This window comes from Lonchura striata, chromosome 1 (genome assembly GCF_046129695.1).
Source record: "Lonchura striata isolate bLonStr1 chromosome 1, bLonStr1.mat, whole genome shotgun sequence".
NCBI lineage: Eukaryota > Metazoa > Chordata > Aves > Passeriformes > Estrildidae > Lonchura > Lonchura striata.
Window position 1 is genome coordinate 51,606,034 of NC_134603.1, and position 23,052 is coordinate 51,629,085.

At 36.7% G+C, this 23,052-nt stretch overlaps 1 protein-coding gene across 2 annotated transcripts in view; it reads left to right on the forward strand.

Annotated features, from left to right (window-relative positions):
- Positions 1–23,052, forward strand: part of ANKRD12 (ankyrin repeat domain 12) — a 59,112-nt gene that overhangs the window by 25,040 nt on the left and 11,020 nt on the right. The window contains exons 3-8 of one of the 2 annotated variants that reach the window (XM_021525174.3): positions 466–613; positions 7,975–8,121; positions 9,143–9,343; positions 12,521–12,663; positions 14,220–14,367; positions 16,696–21,392. In XM_021525174.3, coding sequence (XP_021380849.2) covers positions 466–613; positions 7,975–8,121; positions 9,143–9,343; positions 12,521–12,663; positions 14,220–14,367; positions 16,696–21,392 — 5,484 coding nt within the window. The remainder of the gene's footprint in view (positions 1–465; positions 614–7,974; positions 8,122–9,142; positions 9,344–12,520; positions 12,664–14,219; positions 14,368–16,695; positions 21,393–23,052) is intronic. The other variant, XM_031504005.2, reaches the window with a different exon arrangement.

Genomic DNA, 23,052 nt, shown 5'->3' on the forward strand with positions numbered 1-23,052 from the left:
CTGTTATTGTTGAAATAGAAAGGGAATTCTCTATTGATGGACTACAGGGTGTGAGTGGAAGCAGGGGAGGGTAACTAGAAGGGCTTTTGGGGGTTTACAATTCACAGCCTGAATTGCAGTGTGGGCTTTTAATGGGATTGTTATGGTCAGGAAAGGAAATTGGGGTGGTCATCAAGACTTGGCAAATTCTTGTTCAGTTTATGTTGTTCCCTTGCTGATTAATTAAGCCTCTAATAGTGAACAGCATTTCTACAGTGATGTATCTGAAAGTAGAAATAACATAGAAGTTAGTTATTTAAAAAAGAAATGACAATTGATTATTTGGTTTACTGACAAAATTTTGCAATACACGTACTTATACACAAGCACGTGCATTCTCACATATCAGTCTTTTCAGTTTGTATACATTATAAGACTATCCTGCTTTATGCAAAAATTACTTAGTATACTTTTTATTTATATTAGAGCAAGGACAAGATTGCATCCTACAGCAAAACTCCAAAAGTGGATAGGAGTGATGTGGGGAAGGAGATGAAAGAAAAGTCTTCCATGAAACGTAAACTTCCTTTTACTATTAGTCCATCCAGAAATGAAGATCGCAATTCAGACACAGGTAGAACCTTTTTATTTCCTTACCTAATTATTTGTTGATAAAATACATCCTGACTTAATTAACTGTATGTTTTTACATTGTTTCTTTTTTCTCCTTAAAAAGAATACTAAGTATAAAATATGCTTGCTTCCTTCTGATTGTTGCATCTCAGTCTGATAGGCTTTCATCCTGTCATTAGCAATGGCCAGCATGCCACCATAGTTGATCTATATTCTCCAGTTGTTTCCTAACCTCATTCTTTCCTTCTGTTTCAGTAACAAATCTTTCTTCATATTGTCATTCCTAGAGGTCCATTTGTTTAAACAGATGAAAAACCATGTGAATGTCTTGATTTGAGACACAGCTGTCAGTCTTTCATAGCCTTGTTTGGGGAGGAGCATTGGATAGATTCGTAGATGGACTGTCCTTCACAGAAAGGGTTGCTAAGGTGACAGGGCTAACTAAATTAGTCATGGAGAGCACATTTTCCTTTCAGTTCAAGTTCCTGTGATTTGTACCTTCTCTGCACAGGCTAAGTAGTTCTTCCCAGATTCTTATTTATATTGGAACTGATTTCAAGGCTTCAAACTGCCATTCTTAACACAGTTCTTTTCAAACCAAGATGAAGGAAGCTGGATACATTCCAAGAGGTACAATTTTCTCTGGGTTTAGGTAATTTATTTTCTGTGTCATTGTGCAATAGTAGTTCAGTTGATAACCAAACAGTATCCATGGCCAGCAGAATGCATTGAAATTCCCCAAATTTCTCAAAGGCTCAGTGCTACAGTTTTTTATACATTGCTTATTGTACATTTGAATATTTCCATGACCCTGGAATATTTCCAGTTGGTTCCCTTAATATGCGTAGATTTAAATGTAAAGTAGAAGTGTATACCTCAATGTGAGTTTAATTTTTGTTCAGGATTGATTTCATGTAGATTTGACTCCTTGATAATACATACATATTTTTATTACTGTAAAGAGACTTCAGTATGAAATCCATAGTTGAAATAGTCACATTACAAAACAATGCTTTTGGCTTTAGTTCTGTTCCCAGTGGTTTTACAGCATTCTTGCAGTATTCACAATGCCATTTGATTCTGAAAAGACCATGTCTAAATTAGAAGTATGCTCCCAGCACCTGATTTATTAAATTTTTTGCTTGATATTAGACCATAACTATTTTCTTGGAATGGAAGTAAATGTATTTAGATGTCATATTAAATATTTATTGAAAGTTTTCTCTGAAAATCTTTTGTCATGTCTCCCCACCCCCATCAGCTTTAAATACGTCATTATCCCAAGCATCTTGTAAAGTATCAGAACTTTTTGTGTGTTTTTTGCTATAGCATCTATTGTTACAGTTGCCACAAACAAGATTGATTACTTCAGACACTTAGACATGCACAAAAACACAATGCTAATGCTACAACATTTTTTTGTCAGAAGTTGTAGCAGGGAGGTGAAATAGACAGTTCAAGTGGGGGCAAGGTATATTTGACATAAAAGTAGAAGGCTCACAGCTCTTAACTGTGCTGGCAAGCATCAGAGCTTGATGAACATTTAATTTCTGCTAAGGGAGGGAGCTTAGAGCAACTGCCCTTTTGCAGGTGGGAAACTTGGTACATAACCTTCTAGAAACTTCAGAACAGGAGTATTGCTAGGATGAAAAAAAATATTCCTGTAATGTAGATTCTGTGCCTAACCAATTAGATTAGACTACTGGGAATTAGACACACTGGTGCCAAGTTTGTCACTGACATGGATTAGGACTGACATGAGTGATGATGAAATGCAATGCTGCTTCTGGCACAAATGTGGCATTATACATGGAAAAGCTTTGCTCTCACTGAGCTAAACTGTTACCTCTGACAGAATGTCTCCCTGATAGCTATGGACAGAGAATGGCAAATGTTGAGAAGGAAGAAAGTTTTGGAAATGAGAATGTAACCAGACACAGAGGGGGAAAAAAGAAAAGCTTCCTATCAGCTTCAAGGTCTTTAAAAATGGCTGAATTTAAAAATCCCTACATGTAAAAGTAGCTAGAAGTACTTCAAAATTTTTAATAGTTTAATAAATTATTTGTCCCCAAGATACAATATAAGGCTACTAGCTGATTGTAGAAACTCCAAGATAATTGGATTTCATCCTGTTTAGGCATGTAAATGAGTAAAAGAATGGGGATACCTAATTTTTAGAGCTTTACATCATTAAAACTTTCTTGGTTCTAGCTCCAGGGTCTTCCATAAACGAATTTTTTTTCTTTTTTTACTGATTTTTGTAAAAATTCCTCCTTTGTTCCTTTTTCTGGTGGGCTTTATTTTGGTTTGGTTTGGTTTTTTGGGGTTCTTTTTGTTTGTTTGTTTCAGGTATTGTCAGAATTTTGCAAGCGGTAATGAACATGGACAGCCAGAATGAATGTTGACATAACACAGAAATGTTTAGGGGATTTTTTGATTTCTGCAACACTATAAACAAAGTACATTTTACACCCAGTCAGTTTTGGTAAGACTGCAACCAAACAGCATTTGTAGAGTACGTAACATCTAGAACAATTATAGCCCACCTCTTTATCTAATTTTTTTTTTTATTTTTCTTAAGAAAATGCTGCAATAAATTTATATTCAGTATTTTAAGATTGAGTCTTAACAATTTAATACCCACGAGGAATGCAGCCAGTTGCGTAAAGGTGGTCCTGCAGTGCCATTGAGAAGGCTGCAGGAGCTGCCAAGTCTGCGCAGATCTGAAAGACAATGTCAGTCCCAGGAGAGCTGTGGCCCTCTGAAGAGGCCCCTGGGAACAGGACACACCTGGAAGGACACTCTGTCCCTGTCTTTGTCAGCAGCATCCTGTTGTGTTTCTTCTGTTGTACAGGGCTGTGACACTCCCCTGGCTGTGGTGGCTTCCCGAAACTGAAGGCTTTGTTGTGACATCCCCATTCTTGGTCAGAGCAACCACAAAATAGATGTATACATCCTGCAGGCATATATATTTATACTGCAGTATAGCTTTAGCCTGTTTATAAGTAAATATTATGTAGGAGTCTATATGCAAGCTTTGATTGAAACTGCTGGATCGGATGATCAAAGCAGAATTCTTTTTCATATATTTTAAAATAAATTCTCTGATTTTAAGTCTCCCAATCCAAAACCATAATTTGATTGAAAGGCCATCAGTTACTTAGACTACTTAACAAAATTACTTACATTTTCTTATTTATGTAATCTGGTTAGTTTTAAGTAGCCTCTGCTATGGTTATTGGAATAAGAACAATAGACAAGTGTTGATTTTGCAGAGGTCAGATTTGTTTGCTTTCTCTACCTTACTAGTCTGAAGAGAGAAATTTGAATTTTTCATAATTATTAAACATAACTGCAGATCCTAAAAATCTTTCCATTGTAAAGAGAATCTTATTAAAGAGTTGATTATTCAAGAGCAACGAGTTACAGTTACACTGAATGCAGCAATTTGTTGATCTTTCTTGGAAATTATGTTCTCCAGATTTACTGCTTATAGCAGAATCTTGGTTTTGTTTTCTGACCTCTTCAATTTCAGTCTTTAAAGCAGTCCAAACCTGGCACAGTCTTATTTCTTTTAGCACTTAGTTGACATCCAGAAGAGCAAAACAACTGATTTCTTGATGTTGCATGGGTATATCACAGTAACACAATTCCTGTGCTCATGCTCTCTGTAGTTACAGAGGTTAGTGGAGGTGTTGTTCACACACTGCTTGCTGGGTATGGGCTTATTGTTCAGCTATAACAGGTTTAACTGTTGTTTGGGCTACAGACAGGAAACTTGAGGTGGTTTTGTGTGTTGGTTTCAGTAAATAAATATGTCATGAACTTGATTAATTAGGTATCACAATAGTATCTTGAAATCTCTACATTGTTAAATGCACTATGGGGTCTCCGCATCACATTCTAAGCTTTCTCTTTCCCTGAGGGTAGAAAACACAGCCAGTCATGATGTGTTTCTCTTGGAAATAACTTCAGTGAGGTTGCAATGATCACACAGAGCTCCATAAACTCTATCTCTGAACCTCATCATCTGTATCTAGGTCTTGACCTAGCAATGAATGTATTTTTCTTTGGTTGTGTATCATTCAATCATATGACTTCATAAAATTTATTTCAAGCATTTAATATTTTAATTTTTCATGGTCCTATTTTTTGATCCTGTTATTTTTTATGATTTAGACTAAACTGAGAGTCTTTTATATAAAAACAGAGTATGATGAGCGAGCCCAGAAGTTTGAATTTGAGGTTTTTGGGGGCTTTTTGCTTAATTTTCTTTATCCACTGAGGTGATTATTTTACCAAATGAAATACCAAATGTTAGTTTGGCATGATCTGTTTCGAGAAATCCATGTATTACATTACTTAATAATTTAATTTTCCAAAACATTAAAAACTACTTGAGTGGGTATTTGTAATTTATCCGACTGGGGGAAAAAAGCAAGCAAACAAAAAACCAGACAGATTTTGTCCCAAGGCAACCAAAAATGTGTCATGCATAAATTATCCTAAAACAATCACTAATGTCTCTGATGTTCCTTGGGCCAGAGCATTTTAAGTATTGTGGGTGGATTCCATTGAGCCCTTTTACGAATAAGTGCTCAGATACTCCTGAATTCCTGTTTGACATAACTTGAGTATTTCAAAATAATTTAAGTGTTCAGTGAAAAGCTTGTGTTGCCAAGGGAAATATTAAAGAGATATAGTCCAGGGGGATTTAGCTGTGTATTATGAAGTTTGTTTAATAAAGGTGGTTGAACATGAAGCCACTTGAAGAGTTCTGGTTTTTATTTTTTTAATAAAAAGTGAAAAAATCTCTTATGTTCTATTTCTAACCATTATGTTAATTTCTAACTGCTGAAGAACAGCAGAAAGTGATGAGAATGTGAATGTGAAAGAAGATACTTGTATTCCATAGGACCTAAAAACAAAGTATAAAAATTGGAAAAAAACCCCAAACTAACTGAGTTTCATAGACAATTTATACATTAAATTCTACCTAAACTTAGTATCTTAAACTGATTCTGTTCCTTTATTAGGGAAGCTGTTACTGTTCGAATTATAGAAATATCAAGTTCACAGTGGTGAAATTTTCTGTTACTGTAAGATAAGAATAGCTAGTAAGTTTAAGCTCCTGAATGTTAAGTTGCTCTCCTCTTGTTAAAGTGTAGTGTACTATGTGATAGTATTCTTGGAACGTTGGTGTATTTTTTGATGTATAAAACTTTCTGTTTTATATGCCCTGCTCATTCTCTCCTGGCTTTTTTTCTTGTTGTTGTTTTTTGGTTTGGTTTGAGTTTTGGGGTTTCTGTTTGTTTGGGGGTTTTTTGTTAGTTTTGTTTTGTTTTGTTTTTGTTTTTTGGTTTTTTTTGCTTTCTTCCACCCCTCTTGTCAAAACCAGGTCATGTCCATGAGATCTCGGGGGGGATTATCAGGTGCACCTGCTATAATCTTGAGACATGTTGATTTTTATTAATTGAACTGTTTAGATTTACTGACAGCATATATGAAGTCCAATATCCATTTTAATAAAATTGTGTCTCCTTTTGAGCAGTAAATGAGTAATTACAGTATAACTCAGTGAGAACACTTATGTTCTTATTTGGTGCTTTAATTTGTAAGATCTAGGAACACTTTGCAAACACTGTGTTAATAAAATGTAATAGAAGAATAATTTACCACTGAAATGGATCACTGAACATGAGGCAGGAATAAGTTATGTTAATTTAAAAACATAAGTAAAACCCAAAAAACTCAGACAATCCCGATATATATGAGTGAAACCTAGATAATAAAAAACTTTATTTCATATATTTTGATACATTATTTTCTCAAGCTGAAAATAGCTATAAAATAGTAGGGAATAATTCAGAATGAAAATAAATGTGTTTTTCAAGGAAAGAATCATGAGTATTCCATAGCATATGCTAAAAAATATCTGATTGTGCTGGTCAATCTTAAATGTGTTATTTCGATGGAAGTACTAAATTAGTCAGTAAAGAGTGTGCTGTATTTTATCTTTGCAGAAAGAACAGCATGCTTGCAGTGAAAAGTTTAAAGCACAATTTTATTGTAAAGGTTTTTTTTTATTATTTTCCTATGCAGATGTTTTTACCAATCGGGCACAACACAAATATTGTTGATTTGAATATTAAATTAATTTTTTAGATTGTCAAGACTGTGAGTTGTCTGCAGTTTAGGAAAAAATAATTTGATTCTGTAAAAGGGATTGTTTACTTTTTAAACGTGATGGCTAAATTTATAGAAGTTTTTAAAATATGTGCATGGGTCTGTAGCTTTCCATTTATAGTCTTAAATACTCTTGCTGGCAATTGTTTAGCCCATAAAATCATGTGTTTCTTATGGGTCAGTGTGGAATTCAAGATAAGAACTGAAGATGTGCCTTCCTGTGCCTCAAAAGCACTGAATTACTAGGGCTTGTGTCTGTAATCAGGCCTAGAAAGTGAGATTTAGAGAAGGCTAGGAAGGCAGAAAATCCATTGAGAGGAAAAGAATGGAACAAGAAAGGAGGCAGAACCGTAGAAAGTGAAAAGATAACTAGGAACCTCAAAGGGACTTAAGATTCTAATTTTTATCTCTGCAGAAGTTCAGTGAAATTTTTCTCAGTGGAGTCTTCTGTTTTAAGGTTTTCTACTTTTGTAGATGACAGGGTTTTTTGGTTTTGGTGGGAGTTTAGTTTTGTTTTATTTTTGATGTGTTTACTCAGATGTGTAATTTTAGCTCCTGGTTTAAAACTTGGAGATGAAATATTAAACAGTTTCTGTAAATATTGATAAAAGGAAATAAGTTATGTATATACAATAGCTGTATGTTTTTGAAGGATATGAATTCTGGAGAACAAATTGCTCAAAATACCAGGATGAGTTTGAGAGAAACAATCTTTTAACCAATTACTTAGCAGATACCAATATTAACTACTTCTTTCCTAATGTTTAACATGGTGTCTTGAGAGAAGTAGAATAGAGTGTAATCTCAGATCTGTATTCAATGTTCAAAGCTGACCAACTGGTTTTACAGAAATTTTAAATTCCTGACTTTAATCTCTGAGAATTGAAGTTGTGACATACATAGCATTGCTCCTATGAAACAGGTTTTTCATCTGTTAAGAATTTTTTGGTAATCCTGTTTATAGCTTTAAGTGCTTTATCTCAGTAGTTTATTATCCTAATATGATTAGAACTGGTAACCAACACTAATGCAAATGCAGTAAGTTAGAGGTGTAATTTCTGTTTTTCATCACATGTCAACAATTACGAGTTTACAGGCCTTAAGAGGATGGTTTTATTTTTAGAAAAATATACTGATGGAACTGCAGTTTGAGTCTTGAAATGTTCCTGTTTCTAGAGAAGGAAGGTCCGGAGAAAAAGAAAATGAAGAAGGATGCTGGGAATAAGAAATCAGCACCCGTTAGCATTCTTTTTGGTTACCCTCTGTCAGAGCGCAAACAGATGGCACTTCTCATGCAGATGACAGCAAGAGACAACAGTCCAGGTGATCTTACAGAGTTAACAGTTTTCTTTCTCCTGCCTGTTTAATTCTGTCCTAGTCAGAATATTCAGATCACTGATGTTTTTCACAAATCTTTGCTTTTTTTCACGTATTTTAAATCATTCATACTTATGTTAAAATTTATTTCACATGGATTATTAATCTGGTGAAAAATTCTTGATCTTCTAAATTCATGTGAAAAGTTTTGCACTGTGATAGCTGTAAAAACTGAAAATTTGATTTCTTCTTTTGTTTATTTTTGCCTCTTAGACACTGTTTGGTATGGATTGTTTAAAGCCTGAAATACTTTCTTTTTTTGACTTTTATTGAAGCTTAACTATTATCTCATTTTCTCACTTTGGAGCAGGATTTTAATTTAGGAGGAAATGGGACAATTTCCTTCTGATTTAATGGGAGAGGGAAGACATTTTGTTCTTAATTCATTTAGTTCTTAAACCATTTCAAACTGTCCTTGGTCCAGCTGCATTTTAAAAAAATCTTCACGTATGTATATGTTCTACGGGTGTAAATTTTTTACGAAATTGCTATTTAAAAGCAAATGACTGGGTTTCCTTAAGGATCTATCCAGTCCACCCAGCTGTGTTGCTACAGCTGAGGATTTGTATGTAGTACAAATACACAGACTGTAATTCTTTAAAATGGCATCCCACTACAGAAAAATTTAGTGGAATTTTACTAGAGGAAGGGGAAGCAGCATAGATACTGATCTGGGTTATCTCACCTTGTCTTGATTCAGGAGAATTTATGCCAGAGTATGTGAACCTTGTAGTTAGGATAGACTTCATCTCTCCTAGAAACTTGCTTAAAATAGTAAGATTTTGCAAAATGCCCTTTTTCATATTGGAAATCAGCATTGTGCTGACACCTCTGAAGGGTGATGTCTTTTATTTAAATATAATTATTCACTGGTCATTATCATCTTTGAAGGCAAGTGTTTACAATTTTTTTATTTCACCTCACTTCAATTAACTTAATAATGACCATTTAAAAACTTGTTTTGTAGATTCCACCTTAAATCATTCCTTACAAACAACACCAACACAAAAGAAAACTCCAACCTCTTCTTCAAGACAAAAAGATAAAGTTAACAAGAGAAACGAAAGAGGGGAAACTCCTCTACATATGGCAGCAATTCGAGGGGATGTTAAACAGGTCAAGGAGCTAATCAGATTAGGTGCAAATGTAAATGTAAAAGATTTTGCAGGTAAGTTGAGTACTTTTAACTGTTTCAATTAAAGGTAACACTGAAGTTGTTAACAGAGGTTTCCTTTCAGTTCATGTTTTATACAAATGAAAAAGTATAACTTCATAGAAATTCCCAAAATTGTGGTTTTCATTTCCAGTGGCAGTGGCAGTACTGGGACACTAGAACAAAGTAGTACACTAGTACAGTGATTAGAGCAGTGTTTTAATACTGAGGGGTTTCCATTGTGTTCAGGGCCACGGGGCAGTGGGTATTGGCAGAAATCTGTGCACACAGATTTCTGTGTTCTTGCTGAACTTGGTAGGATTGTGCTGGGCAGAGTTAAATGGTGAGACTGTGGGCTGTGTGAGGAGATGCAAAGTCAGTAATGGTGGAGGTGGTGGTGCTGTGATGTGCACTGTCTTCACTGGGACAGCTGATACACACCAAGGCAGATGAGAATGGCATGGTAGCAGTTCTCATCTAGTCCTGCTGGATTAATGATAGCTTTGATGTGTCACTATTTGCTGTGATTTACATAATGGTTGATGAGCTTTGTTATGTTGTAACATATACAATATTTTTTAGGTTTATGGGTCTGGATTATGTTCTCAGTGGGAATGGTTGAGAGGAGTTGAGGTAGCAGGCCCCTGTGGGAGAAGCTAAGAACCATATAACACAATTAGTCAGCTCATACTTGGCTTCAAGTGATTAATGAGATGAACTGAAATCTTTAGGTAAGAAACAGATTGGTAATTTCTTGGTTTGAAGAGGGGCTGAATTTGTATTTGAACATGAAGCTGCCGAGGATTGGTATGTAGAGGAAGAGAAGACAAGCAGAAGTAGAACACTGAGATCTTCAAAGAAGTTGAGAGGGGAGATGAGAAGAACTTGTTGACAAGAGCAATTTTAGAAAAGGAGGGGGAGGTTCAGGGGAAGACAGGCCCATAGACATCACTGTGAGAATAATAGAAACACTTGAAGAGATGTAGTGGGTTGACCTTGGCAGGCTGCCAGACACCCACCCAGCTGCTCTCTCACTTCCCTTCCTCAACAAGGTGTGGGGAGAAAATAAGATAGAAAAAGTGGGTCATGTTGAAGACCATTTAATAAGAATTGCAAAAGCTGCATGTGCAAGCAAAGGAAGAAGAGGAATTTATTCACTACTTCCCATCATCAGGCAAATGTTCAGTCCCTTCCCAGGAAGCAACACCTCAGCAGGTGTAATAGATGCTTGGAAAGACAAATGCCATTATGTACAAACTACCCTCCTTCCCTCTCCTTTTAGTGAACTTCTATTGCATGACATCCTGTGGTATGGATTATATATTTGGGTAGCTGTCCTGGCTATGTCCCCTCCCAAACTCTCGTGCAGGAAGAGGGAGAGAGAAAACCATGACACTTAACAAGCCTTGTTCAGCAGTAGCCAAAACCACTAGTATGCTGTGAGTACTGGTGTAGCCCCCAAATGCAATGCACATTACTGTATGGGTTGCTCTGAAGGAAGTTAACTTCACAGCTTCATCCCAGTCTGACCTAGGGCAGATACTGAATTTAAAGGCAGATGAAAGGAAAAGGACAATGGCTGAGAACTGGTTCTGGCAATCAGTTGGATGCAAGTTGTTGGAGAATTTGTTCAAAATTCTAGAGTTGTTTGGGATTAAGTGAGATATTTTTTTTATTGTTGATCCAAAGTGAAAAGCAGAGTTGGCTGAACTTCAAAATACTGTGCAGAGAGGGAGGATTGAAGCAGTGAGTCATGAGTGGAGAAAAGTAGGAATTTAGTATGCAGTGTAGTTTAGAGAATTAGAGGTTTTTTAGCTAAGGATTTGGCAGAACTAAAGGAGCAGAAAATGAATTAGTAATGGAGGAAGTAGCCCTGCTCATGGGATATCTGCCAGAATGATACTGCCGTGTGAGAACAAGAGTAAAGGAAACAGATACTGACAGCAAGCCAGCACTAGAGTTGGCAGGCTGGACATTGTGAAAGGATGGAAAAGCAAAGCAGTACAACATGGAGAAAAATGAATTATGAAGATAATTAATACAGAGAATAAAAAACAGGGATCAGAGAGCTGAGAGCAGAAGAGTGTTATCATGTTGGGTGAGTGTGAAAGGGCAAATGACAAGAAAATGGAAAGATAGAGGTGGTAGCCAGACAGAGCTGGAAGTGAGTAACCCAAGTGATGATTGAAAAGGAAATTTAGTGTATGAAGAACAGAAAGAAGTTTTTTGCTTTAGAATGACTTAGAAACTTTTTTATTTTCTTCCCTTTTTTTTTTTTTGGTTTTTCCTTTTTTTTTTTAGCTGTTTTTAAAATATTAATGAGTGGCAGCTTGGAAGTTGAGTGAAGGCTGAAGGTGAGAAATCCCATTACTGAGGGATTAGATAAGTTAGGGGTTTCTTGTATCTCCACTTCATGGATGTACAAGACTGCTACTGATTAGATACAAAGCTCATGTGATTAAACTCTTTTACTGGTTATGTTGGAAACAAAAGTTGAATGCCTCCCCTGAACTGGGCTTTGAGAAGGTATCAATAGCAGTTCAGGTCAGCTGTGAAGCAGAAGTCATCAAGCTGTGAAGAGGAAATTGAGGTAAGGAATATAGCATGCGTGAGCTGTCATCTTCAGTTGACGCTCTGCTACAGAAAATGAACACTGAACTTATGGAAATCAAAATTGCAAACAATGACTAGTGTTCTGGGAAATACCAGAGTAAGTTCTCTGCCATTATTTATTAGCTGCTAATGTTGTTAATGGTTATGTGATGCTGTACATGTTCAGTAACTCTAAAGGAGCACTGGTTATGGCAGTTTGCTACACTTACTGTTTCCAATAGTGTGGCTTTCAAACGGTTTCCATTTATTTTAACATTATTTATATATACACCTATCAGAGTTCAAATGTTTACTAATCAAAGAATCTCTAACATGTTTAGCCTGGGGATTTTGTGCCAGATTTTGTCTTCTACTATTTGATTTGTGATTCCAGCATTCAGTTTAATCTCAGAAAATCTTGAAATTTGATGTGAGGTTTGAAGTTGATAAAGCATGTGTTGTTCATCAGAGGGATGGCGTTGCTGTTCTGCCAAAGACTGTGTGTGAGTCTGTTTTGAAATGTTCAGAGGCAGTAGAGATCTATCATTTTTCAGGAATGAAAAGTCAAATCTCTGATAAACCTGCCACTCTTCACTCTAGGTTGGACACCACTGCATGAAGCTTGTAATGTTGGTTACTACGATGTTGCTAAAGTTCTGATAGCAGCGGGAGCAGATGTGAACACACAGGGCTTGGATGATGATACCCCTCTTCATGATTCTGCTAGCAGTGGACATAGAAATGTGAGTCTTCTGGGAGAGTGGGAGGGGGATAAAAACATGGTTTGAAATGCTGAAGCTTCAGAACAGATCCTAACTGTCCTCATTGCAGTCTTGTAGTTCTGCTTCTGCTGTTTTGGGAGCATCTTAAACTTGTTCTGATTGTTTCATCTGACTTCTATTGCCAGATATATTCTACCAGTATCTGTTTCTTAAATATTTATAAGTTTTATCTTTACTTTCTTAGTAAATAAGCACTTAACTGACTTTTTTTGAGAAACTTTTACTGTATCGACTTCTCAAAAGAAAACTGTCTCCTAAAAGTATACTGTGGATTCATGTATATTATACATACATGTTTATAAATATTTAAAGGTATATATCATATATTTCTTTTAACATATTTTAATGGCATTGAAATAGAGAATTGAAGTATATATATTCTTCTTATTTTTTTAATTTACCAATCAGCATTTAGTGGAGAAGATAAATTGAGCTCTGTAGGTGCTTTACATTAACTTTCAAATTTGTTATTAATTTCTGCAAATAAGATCAAAAATGACTCTGCTTTCCCTTTATATCTCTTTTATTTAATTACTGTGTATGTGATCTGTTGTTGGAAGCAAAAGAATAGAATACATCGTTAAATCAAGTACACCTTGCAAACAAGATGTTAATTTTAAAAGGTTTTTCTGGAAAAGCTAGAGAAATTAATTTTGATAATATGTTGGGATTCTTTTTATTAGCTATTTAGTAATTGCTTTTTATAGGTATGTAAATGAAGATACTGGGTCTTTAGACCCAAATTGTAGTAGACAGTTGTAGTAGAGTCTTGGAGAATGGGACCTCTTGCTTATCTGGTATCAGTACAGGTACCTGTGGCCATCTGACATTATGTACCAGAATAATTCTCAAGCTTCCTATTAAGGTATCACTGTCTGCTGAATTTCGCCATTCTTTATACATAGGGAAAAAAAATAATTAATACTAGACACTATGCTGAAAATGCAGTGGCCTTGATATCACTGTAACATTAACAAAATGTTGCCCTTAATGGTGGAGAAGTTGATGATTTTGATTTATTGCACGCAGTTGCAGGTGGAGGTGCTTTGTTCCTCCAGTAAGATCTCTAAGGGCTTTTTGGAACTGCTGGAGAAACCAATAGTACTGTGACTTCTGAAAGCTACCTGTTCCTGATTTAAGTGAAATAAAATTTGGAGCAAGAGAATGAATCAAGTGCAGAGTAGTAAAGAGCCTCGTAGGTGGGGAACCAGATAAATTGTGTGAAGAAATGCTAGAACAGCAAGAACAAAGGCCCCTGTCTTTCTTTTATAATGATGCTGTGGGACAGAGAGCAGCTGTCTCTAGTCTTCCCCTTCACCTCCTTTATAGAGCAGACTGTATGCACTACCTGGACTTTGCATTTTAGTTGCTGAAGTCTTGCTTCCCAGTCTCAATATCGTAGATAGGACTTAGGATTGCATATCGTGTTACTCATATTTTGTGTGCAATGATGGATGTTTTGCTGGTCAAGTAACATGTTATGGATAACCTCAAAGTTAATTTATTTAATGCTGCAGATTGTAAAGTTGTTACTTCGACATGGTGGAAATCCATTTCAAGCTAATAAGCATGGGGAAAGACCTGTTGATGTTGCTGAAACTGAAGAATTGGAAATGCTGTTGAAAAGAGAAGTGCCCATCTCTGATGATGAAGACAGTTGCTCAGGTAAAGGTAGCTATTTAATTGCATAGTTAATGCATCATTTCACCTAAGGTTAAGTGGCCTTAATCTTTTGTATAGTGTTAGCTATTAAAGCTTGCTGCAGGTAACAATTCATATTGCTATGGTTGTCTTTCACTTATATTTCTAGAGGTAGTTCGTTAAATTTTTCAACTGAATTATCTGAAATGCATATTCTGGATTTTTTATTTTTTTTTACTTTTCTTTTTGTCTTTAATAAGCCATTCCCACTTTGCAAATTAGCTCTATATCAGAATGATGATTTTACCAGAGAAAGATATAGAGGAAAGTACCATATTTTTTATGATAGAGTGTGTTTCTGAGATGGTTTGTTTAATGGTGAAAAATTATCCCCAAAGTTACTTACTTCCCACCTTTAGAGGATGTATTAGGAGTCAGTGTTTCAGGTGGGTGCAACTTAGTTACTTAGGGAGCCACTGGTTTCTGTGGGTCATCTGGTAAGTAAGTTGCAGAAGTGGAGGCAGTAATTCTTGGTCCTTCTTGTGTTTCTGCAGATTGAGGAGTATTTAATTTCTTGGAGCACAGAAAGAATTGTTCCTCAGAAGCAAAAGATTCTTGACCATGAGTAACTTACTTGAGTGTCAGACAGGAACTTTTCATTTGGTTTTCACAGAATATTCAACAATTCATAATCTTTTAGATAAAAGAAGTGAGGTGGATTGAAAACTGGCTGAACATCTAGGCTGGAATGGTGGTGATTAGTGGCACAAAGTTTATTTGGAGGCCAGTAACTGCCTCTGTACCTTGGATTAATACTGTTTCCACTCCTGTTTAACACCTTCATTAATGGTTGGGATAGAGTGTTCCATCAGGAAGTTTCCTAATGACACAGAACTGGGGCTTCTGAGGAGGAGTGAGTGGTGCATGAGAGAGTTGTGCTGCCATCCAGAGGAACCTTAATGTGTTGGAGAAATGGGCTCATGGGGATCTCATGTAGTTCATCAAGGGGAAGTACAAAGTCCTGCAGCTGGGGAGAAACAACTATCCAAGCAGCAGTGCAGGTCTGACCAGCTGGGAAAGCAGCTTTATGGAAAAGGCCCTGGCTCATGCTGAACCATGAGCTTGACCAGCTTAACCATGAGCCAGCAAAGTGCCCTTGCTGCAAAGAAGGCCAGTGATGTCCCAGGCTGCATTAGGAGGAATGTTGCCAGCAGGCTGAGGGAGGTGTTCCTCCCCCTCTGCTGAGCACTGGTGAGGCCACAGCTGGAGTGCTGGGTGCAGCTCTGGGCTCTCCAGTACAGGAGAGACATTGACACCATAGAGAGAGTCCAGAGAAGGGCCAGGAAGATGAAAAAGAAAGGAAAGGCTCAGGGAATCTTGATGCATAAAAATACCTGAGGGGAGGTTGCAAAGAGGACAGAGCTGGGCTCTTGTCACTTGTGCACAGTGACAGGACCAGAGGCAATAGGCAGATAGTGAAACACAGGAAGTTCCATCTGAACAGCAGGAAACATTTTTTTTTACTGTGAGGATGACCAAGCAGTGGCACAGCTTGTCCAGGGAGGCTATGGAGTCTCCGTCCTTGGAGATAATTCACAAGCTTTCTGGGCATGGTCCTGGGCAGCTGGCTCTGGGTGTCTCTGCATGAGCAGGGTGGGTTGAATGAGATGATCTCCGACCACAGCCATTCTGTGATCTGTGAAAAGCAGACAAAGAGCAGCATCGTGTCACATGATTGTAAAAGCTGGTTTCTCTTTCCCAGACAAATACTTAAAACACAGCCCCCAGGAATGTTTTCTAGTCAAAGATGCAGTATACTTCAAGGGAAAAAAGTCCTATTGCTCTATGTTCTGATGTAGTGTCAACTTTTTTGGCATTAGAATAACCTAAAATACAGTGCGTGGTCCTTCTGTTCTAAGGAACAGCTGTGGCATCACTTCACAGAATCAACTTCAGTTTAGTGAAAGCATCAATCTTAAGACAAATATTTTTACATATGTGTAATAGAATATTGTTACTGTTTAGCAGCTGATTCCTCAATAGTCTGCACAGGGTATTGTCCTTTAGAAAGAATCAGGTTATACAGAAATTATGCGCAATATGTGAGGTTTTCAAAATTTAAACTGCATTACTTTTATTAGATATAAATGTTAATTAGTATTTTTACATGCCTAAGTGAGAGCTGTAAAGGGAGGGGAGAACTTTGATTTCATCACCTTTTGTTTTCTGTGTTTAAGATAGGTTTTATTATTTTTGTGTGTAAAGAGGTGACTGCTGAACTGAACTCTTTTGTCCTGAGGTATGACAAGTATCCCATCAGTATTCTATTAATTTTTGCTTTTTTTACTCTAGATTCTGAAGAAACTCCATCTGTAAATCCTTCCAGTGTAGATGGAAATGTTGATTCAGAAGCAGAAAAGGACTCTGTAGCCAACAACAGCAAACAAACAGTCCCTAGCAAGGCACCACTTCCCTCTGCACTAGATGAGTATGAGTTCAAAGATGATGATGAAGATGAAATGAAAAAAATGATTGATGACAAACATATTCTTAGAAAAGACCCAAGGAAAGAAGATGAAACTGAAGTTGAAAAGACCAGCTTATTTGTGAAACAAGAAAAAGTTGTCTTTTCAAAATCATTGAAAAACAAAAAGCAGAAACCCTCTAGAGTTCTGTATTCAAGTTCTGAAAGTTCAGATGAAGAAATAATTCAGGACAAGAAAATGGTCTCTCCTTGCTCTGTTTCAGAGACACCAAATTCTGATGTCAGAGTGAAGAAAGAATATATGGTTGCAAACGAGCACAAGCAAAAGGGCAAAGTTAAAAGGAAAGTAAAAAATCAAAGCAAAAATAAAGAGAATCAAGAAGTAAAGCAAGAAAAAGAAAATGCTAGAGTAACAAATATAGCTACTTCTGGGTTAGATCCTTTAGATAAAGCTAGAGAGGAAGAAACCTTTAAGAAGTCTTTCACCTCAAAAGAAGATTCTTCTTTACATCTGTTTCATATCACTGCTGGAAAATCTCCAAAGCATCCCTGTGGGTTAAGTGAAAAGCAGTCAACACCATTAAAGCAAGAAAACACCAAAACTTGCTTATCACCAGGAGGTTCTGAAATAACATTGCCGTCTGAATTAGTTCGGTATGACCACAACACTGATTCTGATTATCTAGTAGAAAGTTCTAGTGGCAAATCTTGCAAGCACAAAGAAAAAAGCAAGCATCATCAAAAGGATTTTCACTTGGAATTTGGTGAAAAATCTAGTCCTAAAATCAAAGAGGAAGATAATAGCTCAACATTTGAGAATTCAGAATATACTTTGAGAAAAATTGACAAGGAAGGTAAAACACTTAAGAAGCATAAATTAAAGCACAAAGAAAGAGAAAAGGAAAAGCACAAAAAGGAACAGGATGGGGAGAGAGAGAAACACAAACATAAGGATAATGTTAAAGACATTCAAAGAAGTATTGAGTTTGACAGAGAATTTTGGAAAGAAAACTTTTTCAAAAGTGATGAAAATGATGACACTTTGATAAATACAGAACATGAATCTCTTTCTTCAGACAGAAAATCAAAGCTAGAAAAAACTGTGGCAAAAGAAGATAAATTAGTTAAGGAGAGACAGTTCCAGAAAGAGAGAAGTATTAAAGATGAGAGAGAAAAAGAGAAGAACAAAAAGGAAAATGAGAAGTTTCTCAAGGATGAAAAAATCAAAGATACAAAAGAAGAAAAAGAAGTTATGCTTGCAGATAAAGAAATTGAATTGTTCTGTTTTGGTGTTAAAGATGAGGCAGCCAGCGTTCATATAGTAGAAAGAGAAACAGATACTGAAAAGCAGGAAAAGAATTTAAAGGAAAATAAAGAGAAGACAGAAAAGCGATTCTCAATCAAAGAAAAAGATTTTGAAAAGATAGAAAGAAAACATGGAGAAAAAGAGAAAAAGTTAAAGCATGAATACAAAATAGAGAAAGATAAAGCAGAAGTAAATGAAAATACAGAGAAAGTAAAGGAGAAGTCCAGTTTTCAGCAAGCAGAAAGGGGCCATAAGGAAAATGACAAAATAAAAAGCATGGGTGCTCTTAAAAAAGTTGACGACAGGGAAAGAAATAAAGAAAAAACTGATAAGAAGCATGATAAAGAAAAGGCTGATAAAGAGAGACATTGGGCTGAAAGCAAAGAAAAACACTGTACTGAAAGAAAAGTCAAACAGTCTGAAAAAGAATCTGAATATACTAAATCAGAAAAAAATAGAACCAGAGAAAAGGAATTAGAAAAAAAAGACAAATCCAAAGACAAGGAGACCTCATCATTAGCAAGCTCAAAACATATGCAAGAGGAAAGGAGATGCACTATTACTGAAAGTAATAAAACAGTTCATGACAAACTGTCATCTTTGAAGGAAAAACCAAAAGATGATTTGTTGAAAACTCCAGATGGTAGAGAGAAAGATAAAAAAGATAAAGATATAGATAGATACAAAGAGAGGGACAAGCATAAAGATAAACTGCATCAAAGTAGTTTGCTTAAACTAAAACTTGAACATGAGAAACTTAAGCCTAAACCAGCACCTGCATTGAAGGATGCTCGGCCTAAAGAAAAAAGATTAGTCAATGATGATTTAATGCAAACTAGTTTTGAAAGAATGCTTAGCCTTAAAGATCTGGAGATAGAGCAGTGGCATAGAAAGCATAAAGAAAAAATAAAACAGAAAGAGAAGGAACGTTTGAGAAACCGCACTTGTTCAGAACATAACAAAATGAAGGAAAAACCCAAACACTCATTAGCTGAAGTAAAAGGCAAAGAACTGATTCGTTCAAAAAGTTCAGAGTTGCCAGATGTCTGTATAAAAGAAAAACAGCAGAAAGATGCTACAAGTAATAGATCTCAGTCAGTAGACACGAGAAGTGTCAATGTTGTAAAGACTTCATTGGCTTTAGATAATTTCAACAGATCACCCAAATCAGAAAGTGAAAAGATGGGGCTGAGCTCCAGGTCAGTGTCCATGGTTTCTGTTGCAAGCTCTGAAGATTCTTGCCATACCACAGTAACTACTCCAAGACCTGTAACTGAATATGATTCGGACTTCATGCCAGAAGGTTCTGATTCCCAAATGTCTTTTTCACAGTCACCATTTTTGGCAAGTGCCAAATCACCAGCCCTTGTGGAAAAAGAGGCTGATGGTCTTGCTGAGTTGCCAGATCGCATTAAGCCACCTTTCACGAACAGACTTCCACAAATGTATGTTAGATCAGCATCTGCTGAAGATGTTAAGTTGGTTTTAAATGAGTGTAGGCCTGTTATAGAGGTTCGAAGATGCAGCATGCCTGCTGCAGTTTCTGAACAAAGCAAACAGCCTGGAAAATCAGAAGAAATCAACCAGAACGCTCTGCAGTCAGTTCAGACTTACAGTAGCACTTCTCCTAAACTAGAGCTACTGTGCAGTGCACTTGAGAGAGATTTTCAAAGCAGTGTGGCTGTTCTGCAGTCCAGCTTCACATCATCTCCAAATAGAGCTGTTAGCAACAAGCAGGCAATAACAGGGACAAATACCATTAAAGATAATGCTCAGATGAGCCCTTCAGAAGACTCTAGCATGCATTTAGAACCATGTAGTCATAGTGGTGTGACTCAGCAAACCAAACTGTGGGATGTGCCTTTTGACAGACTTAATCCATTAAACAATGACTTTAACAGCTCAGGTTGTGGTGTGTCAGAGCAAGATGCTAAAAGCATTATAGCAGTGCATAATTCTGAGAGCAGGACGTTAAAAGAGCAACAAGTATCTGAGTTTTTGCCTCAGCACCCTGAAATTAAGCGAAGTTCCAGTTCTCAAGAATCTGCATCATTTTTGCCTTCACAGTCGCCTTGTTCTTTACCTACCCAGCCACTTCCAGTTGTGTCAAAAAATGTTTCCTTACCAGGCATTATCAGTCAAGATTCATCATTTGTACAGCAGCAAAATCTAGTTCAGACTGCAACCTCTGCTTTGGAAACAGATGCTACTAGTACCAGAGAGCTGGAAAATGCTTTCTTCCCTTCAAACATTAGGAAGACTGATGCACCTATGGCTGTATATTCTGAGGGCTCTGCAAAAGACGTTTCACAGGGCTATGAAAAGGTGAATGATTTGCCAATGGTACCATCAGAGAAGGATACTCCTGAAAGTGATAGCAGTTCACATTTAAACGTGAATTTGTACTCATTCAGTAAAGTTGTTTGTAAGAATGCCCTGGGTGAAGTGGATAGTAACACAGCAAATACTTCAGATATTAGAAATGAAAAAGACCAACAAGAAAAGTTGGTCTCTGTACATATTGTTGATAGTAAAGCCAATGCTGAACTCTGTGAACTAAGTGCAGGAATGTCAAAGGGAATTACAAATGAATTGGTTAATAAAAGTCCCTGCACTGCAGACAGAGAAAATGTGTTGGCAGATGATTCACCACAGTATTCCTCTATATCCAATTTGGAAAATAGTTCACAACAGGTTACACAGGAAGAGGTGCATAAATACAGCCAAATAGTTAAAGTAGAAGAAGAAGTTGCTGAGGATCAGAAGATGGAACAGCAAGAAGTACCTCAAAGAATCACGAGGAACAGAGCAAATTTGCTTGCTAACCAGGGCAAGCAGAATCCTCTTGGCTGTACACAAACATCGGAAAAAGAGTCTGAATCTTCAGCATCTATGAAAGCAAGAATTAGATTAACTGAAGATGATGATGCTCAGGTACATCATCCACGTAAAAGGAAGGTGTCACGCGTGCCTCAGCCTGTGCAAGCGAACCCTTCTTTGCTGCAGGCCAAGGAGAAAACCCAGCAGTCGCTGGCAGCTATTGTTGATTCTTTGAAACTTGAGGAGATTCAGCCGTACAGTTCTGAGAGAGCAAACCCCTATTTTGAATACTTGCACATAAGGAAGAAAATAGAAGAGAAGCGTAAATTGCTGTGCAGTGTTATTCCTCAGGCACCTCAATATTACGATGAATATGTGACCTTCAATGGCTCCTACTTGCTGGATGGCAATCCCCTGAGCAAGATATGCATCCCAACTGTAAGTAACATGGTCTTTCAATATGCATGCAATGAAAGGCATGCTTTGGTTTTGTTCTTGTAACTTCCATATTCTTCCTAACATGCTTCTGAATATTCTGCTAAAAGCAGTGAGTTGAGATATGTCAAAATAATATTGATTAATAGCATCATATTTAAAAGCCTCATTCACTGGAAATACAAACAGTGGTTTCACAGTTACTATAAGACAAACTATGTATGAAATTTGTCAAGGGCACACAGACAAATACTATGTTTCAAAGTATGTAAAGCCTGCTCTTTCGGAAGTGGAGTAAATTATTGAGAGCTTCTCTTAATTTCTGCTGTCAATAATTTCGTTAAAACTAATTAGTCAAAGCTGTTTTGTTTGAAGGGGGGTGGACGTGCTGTGCTTCAAAACACCAAGTCTGTTGCCAAATGTTTTAAGCAGGAGAGTGCCTGCCAGCTATCTCAAAAGCAGCAGAAGTAATCTGCTGTGTCCTGGCTTTTGTAATCCATCAACCTAAGCTGTTCATAATTTTATTAAATAATGTCATGGGTTTTTTTCTTTTTACTGAAGAACATCTGTAGTTCAGAGACACTTGTTTAGGTCTAAGTTCTCTTTTTTTCAATGGACAAGTTATGATATCAGCTCATCTAAGATAACTCACCCTTACTTAAGGGTGAAAGGCTTTAGCTTTTTCCAGTAGAGTTGAGGATTTTTTTGATGAAGCAATGAATAGGAGTTTAATATGTAGATTTTAAAATGTTTGCTTTGTTATGCAGCTAGTCTTAATTCCCTGCACAAGCTGTTTGTTCTAATTTTTTGGGGATTACTAGGCCAGTTGCAGTCTAAGGAAGGATGTGGGTAAGACCTTCTTGCAAGGTCTGTGGGTGAACCAGGGTGTATGGTAAGCTTCACCACAATGTGTGTACCAGGCTGTCAGCCTTCCCAAGTCTACAAATCTTTCTCAGTAGCTGTTGCAGCTTCTGTAACATCTTTATCACTGGAGGCACAGATTTCTTTTTTTTTTTTTTTTTAAAGCTGCCGCTAGTCAAATGCATACTGTTTCCAAGCTACAGCTCGCTGCTTTGGCATCACACTTCAGTGCTTAATTTGGGTCAAGTGGAAAGTAGAGAAGCATGGAATATATTTTTTCCTGGCCCATCTCCTACCTGAGCAATAGAATTCAATTCTCAATCATAAATGGCAATGTGTGCGTAGACATATAAGGAGGGCAGAGTTTTTGACTTGATAGTAAAGTACTGCCTTATAATTACTTCCTGTCTCTATTACTATGTATAATAGGAACTCTGCAGTTATTGACAATAAATTTAGCTATTGGAGAGCAAAATCTCAGGTAACAGGCTCAGAAAATACCAGAGATGGGTGTGTGCTTCCTATTCTCAATGGCTTTTAATCAGTTGTTGAAAAGGAAAGCCTCTTTAAAAAAATTGATTAAAAAGTAAACATGTAATTAAAGAGTTACAGTTACTGATTTTTGTCTCATTTAGATTTCTGGTTTTCCTCCTTACATGTACACGTTCTGATGGTAATGATGTTTTAAACAGTTGTTTTGTATATACTATATGGTCCTGGTAATGTTCTACAGATGTAGAGAGAGAACAGGTGGAAGTTGATATTTAAAGTTCCTAGAAGCAAAAGGGAAGAAGATAAATTT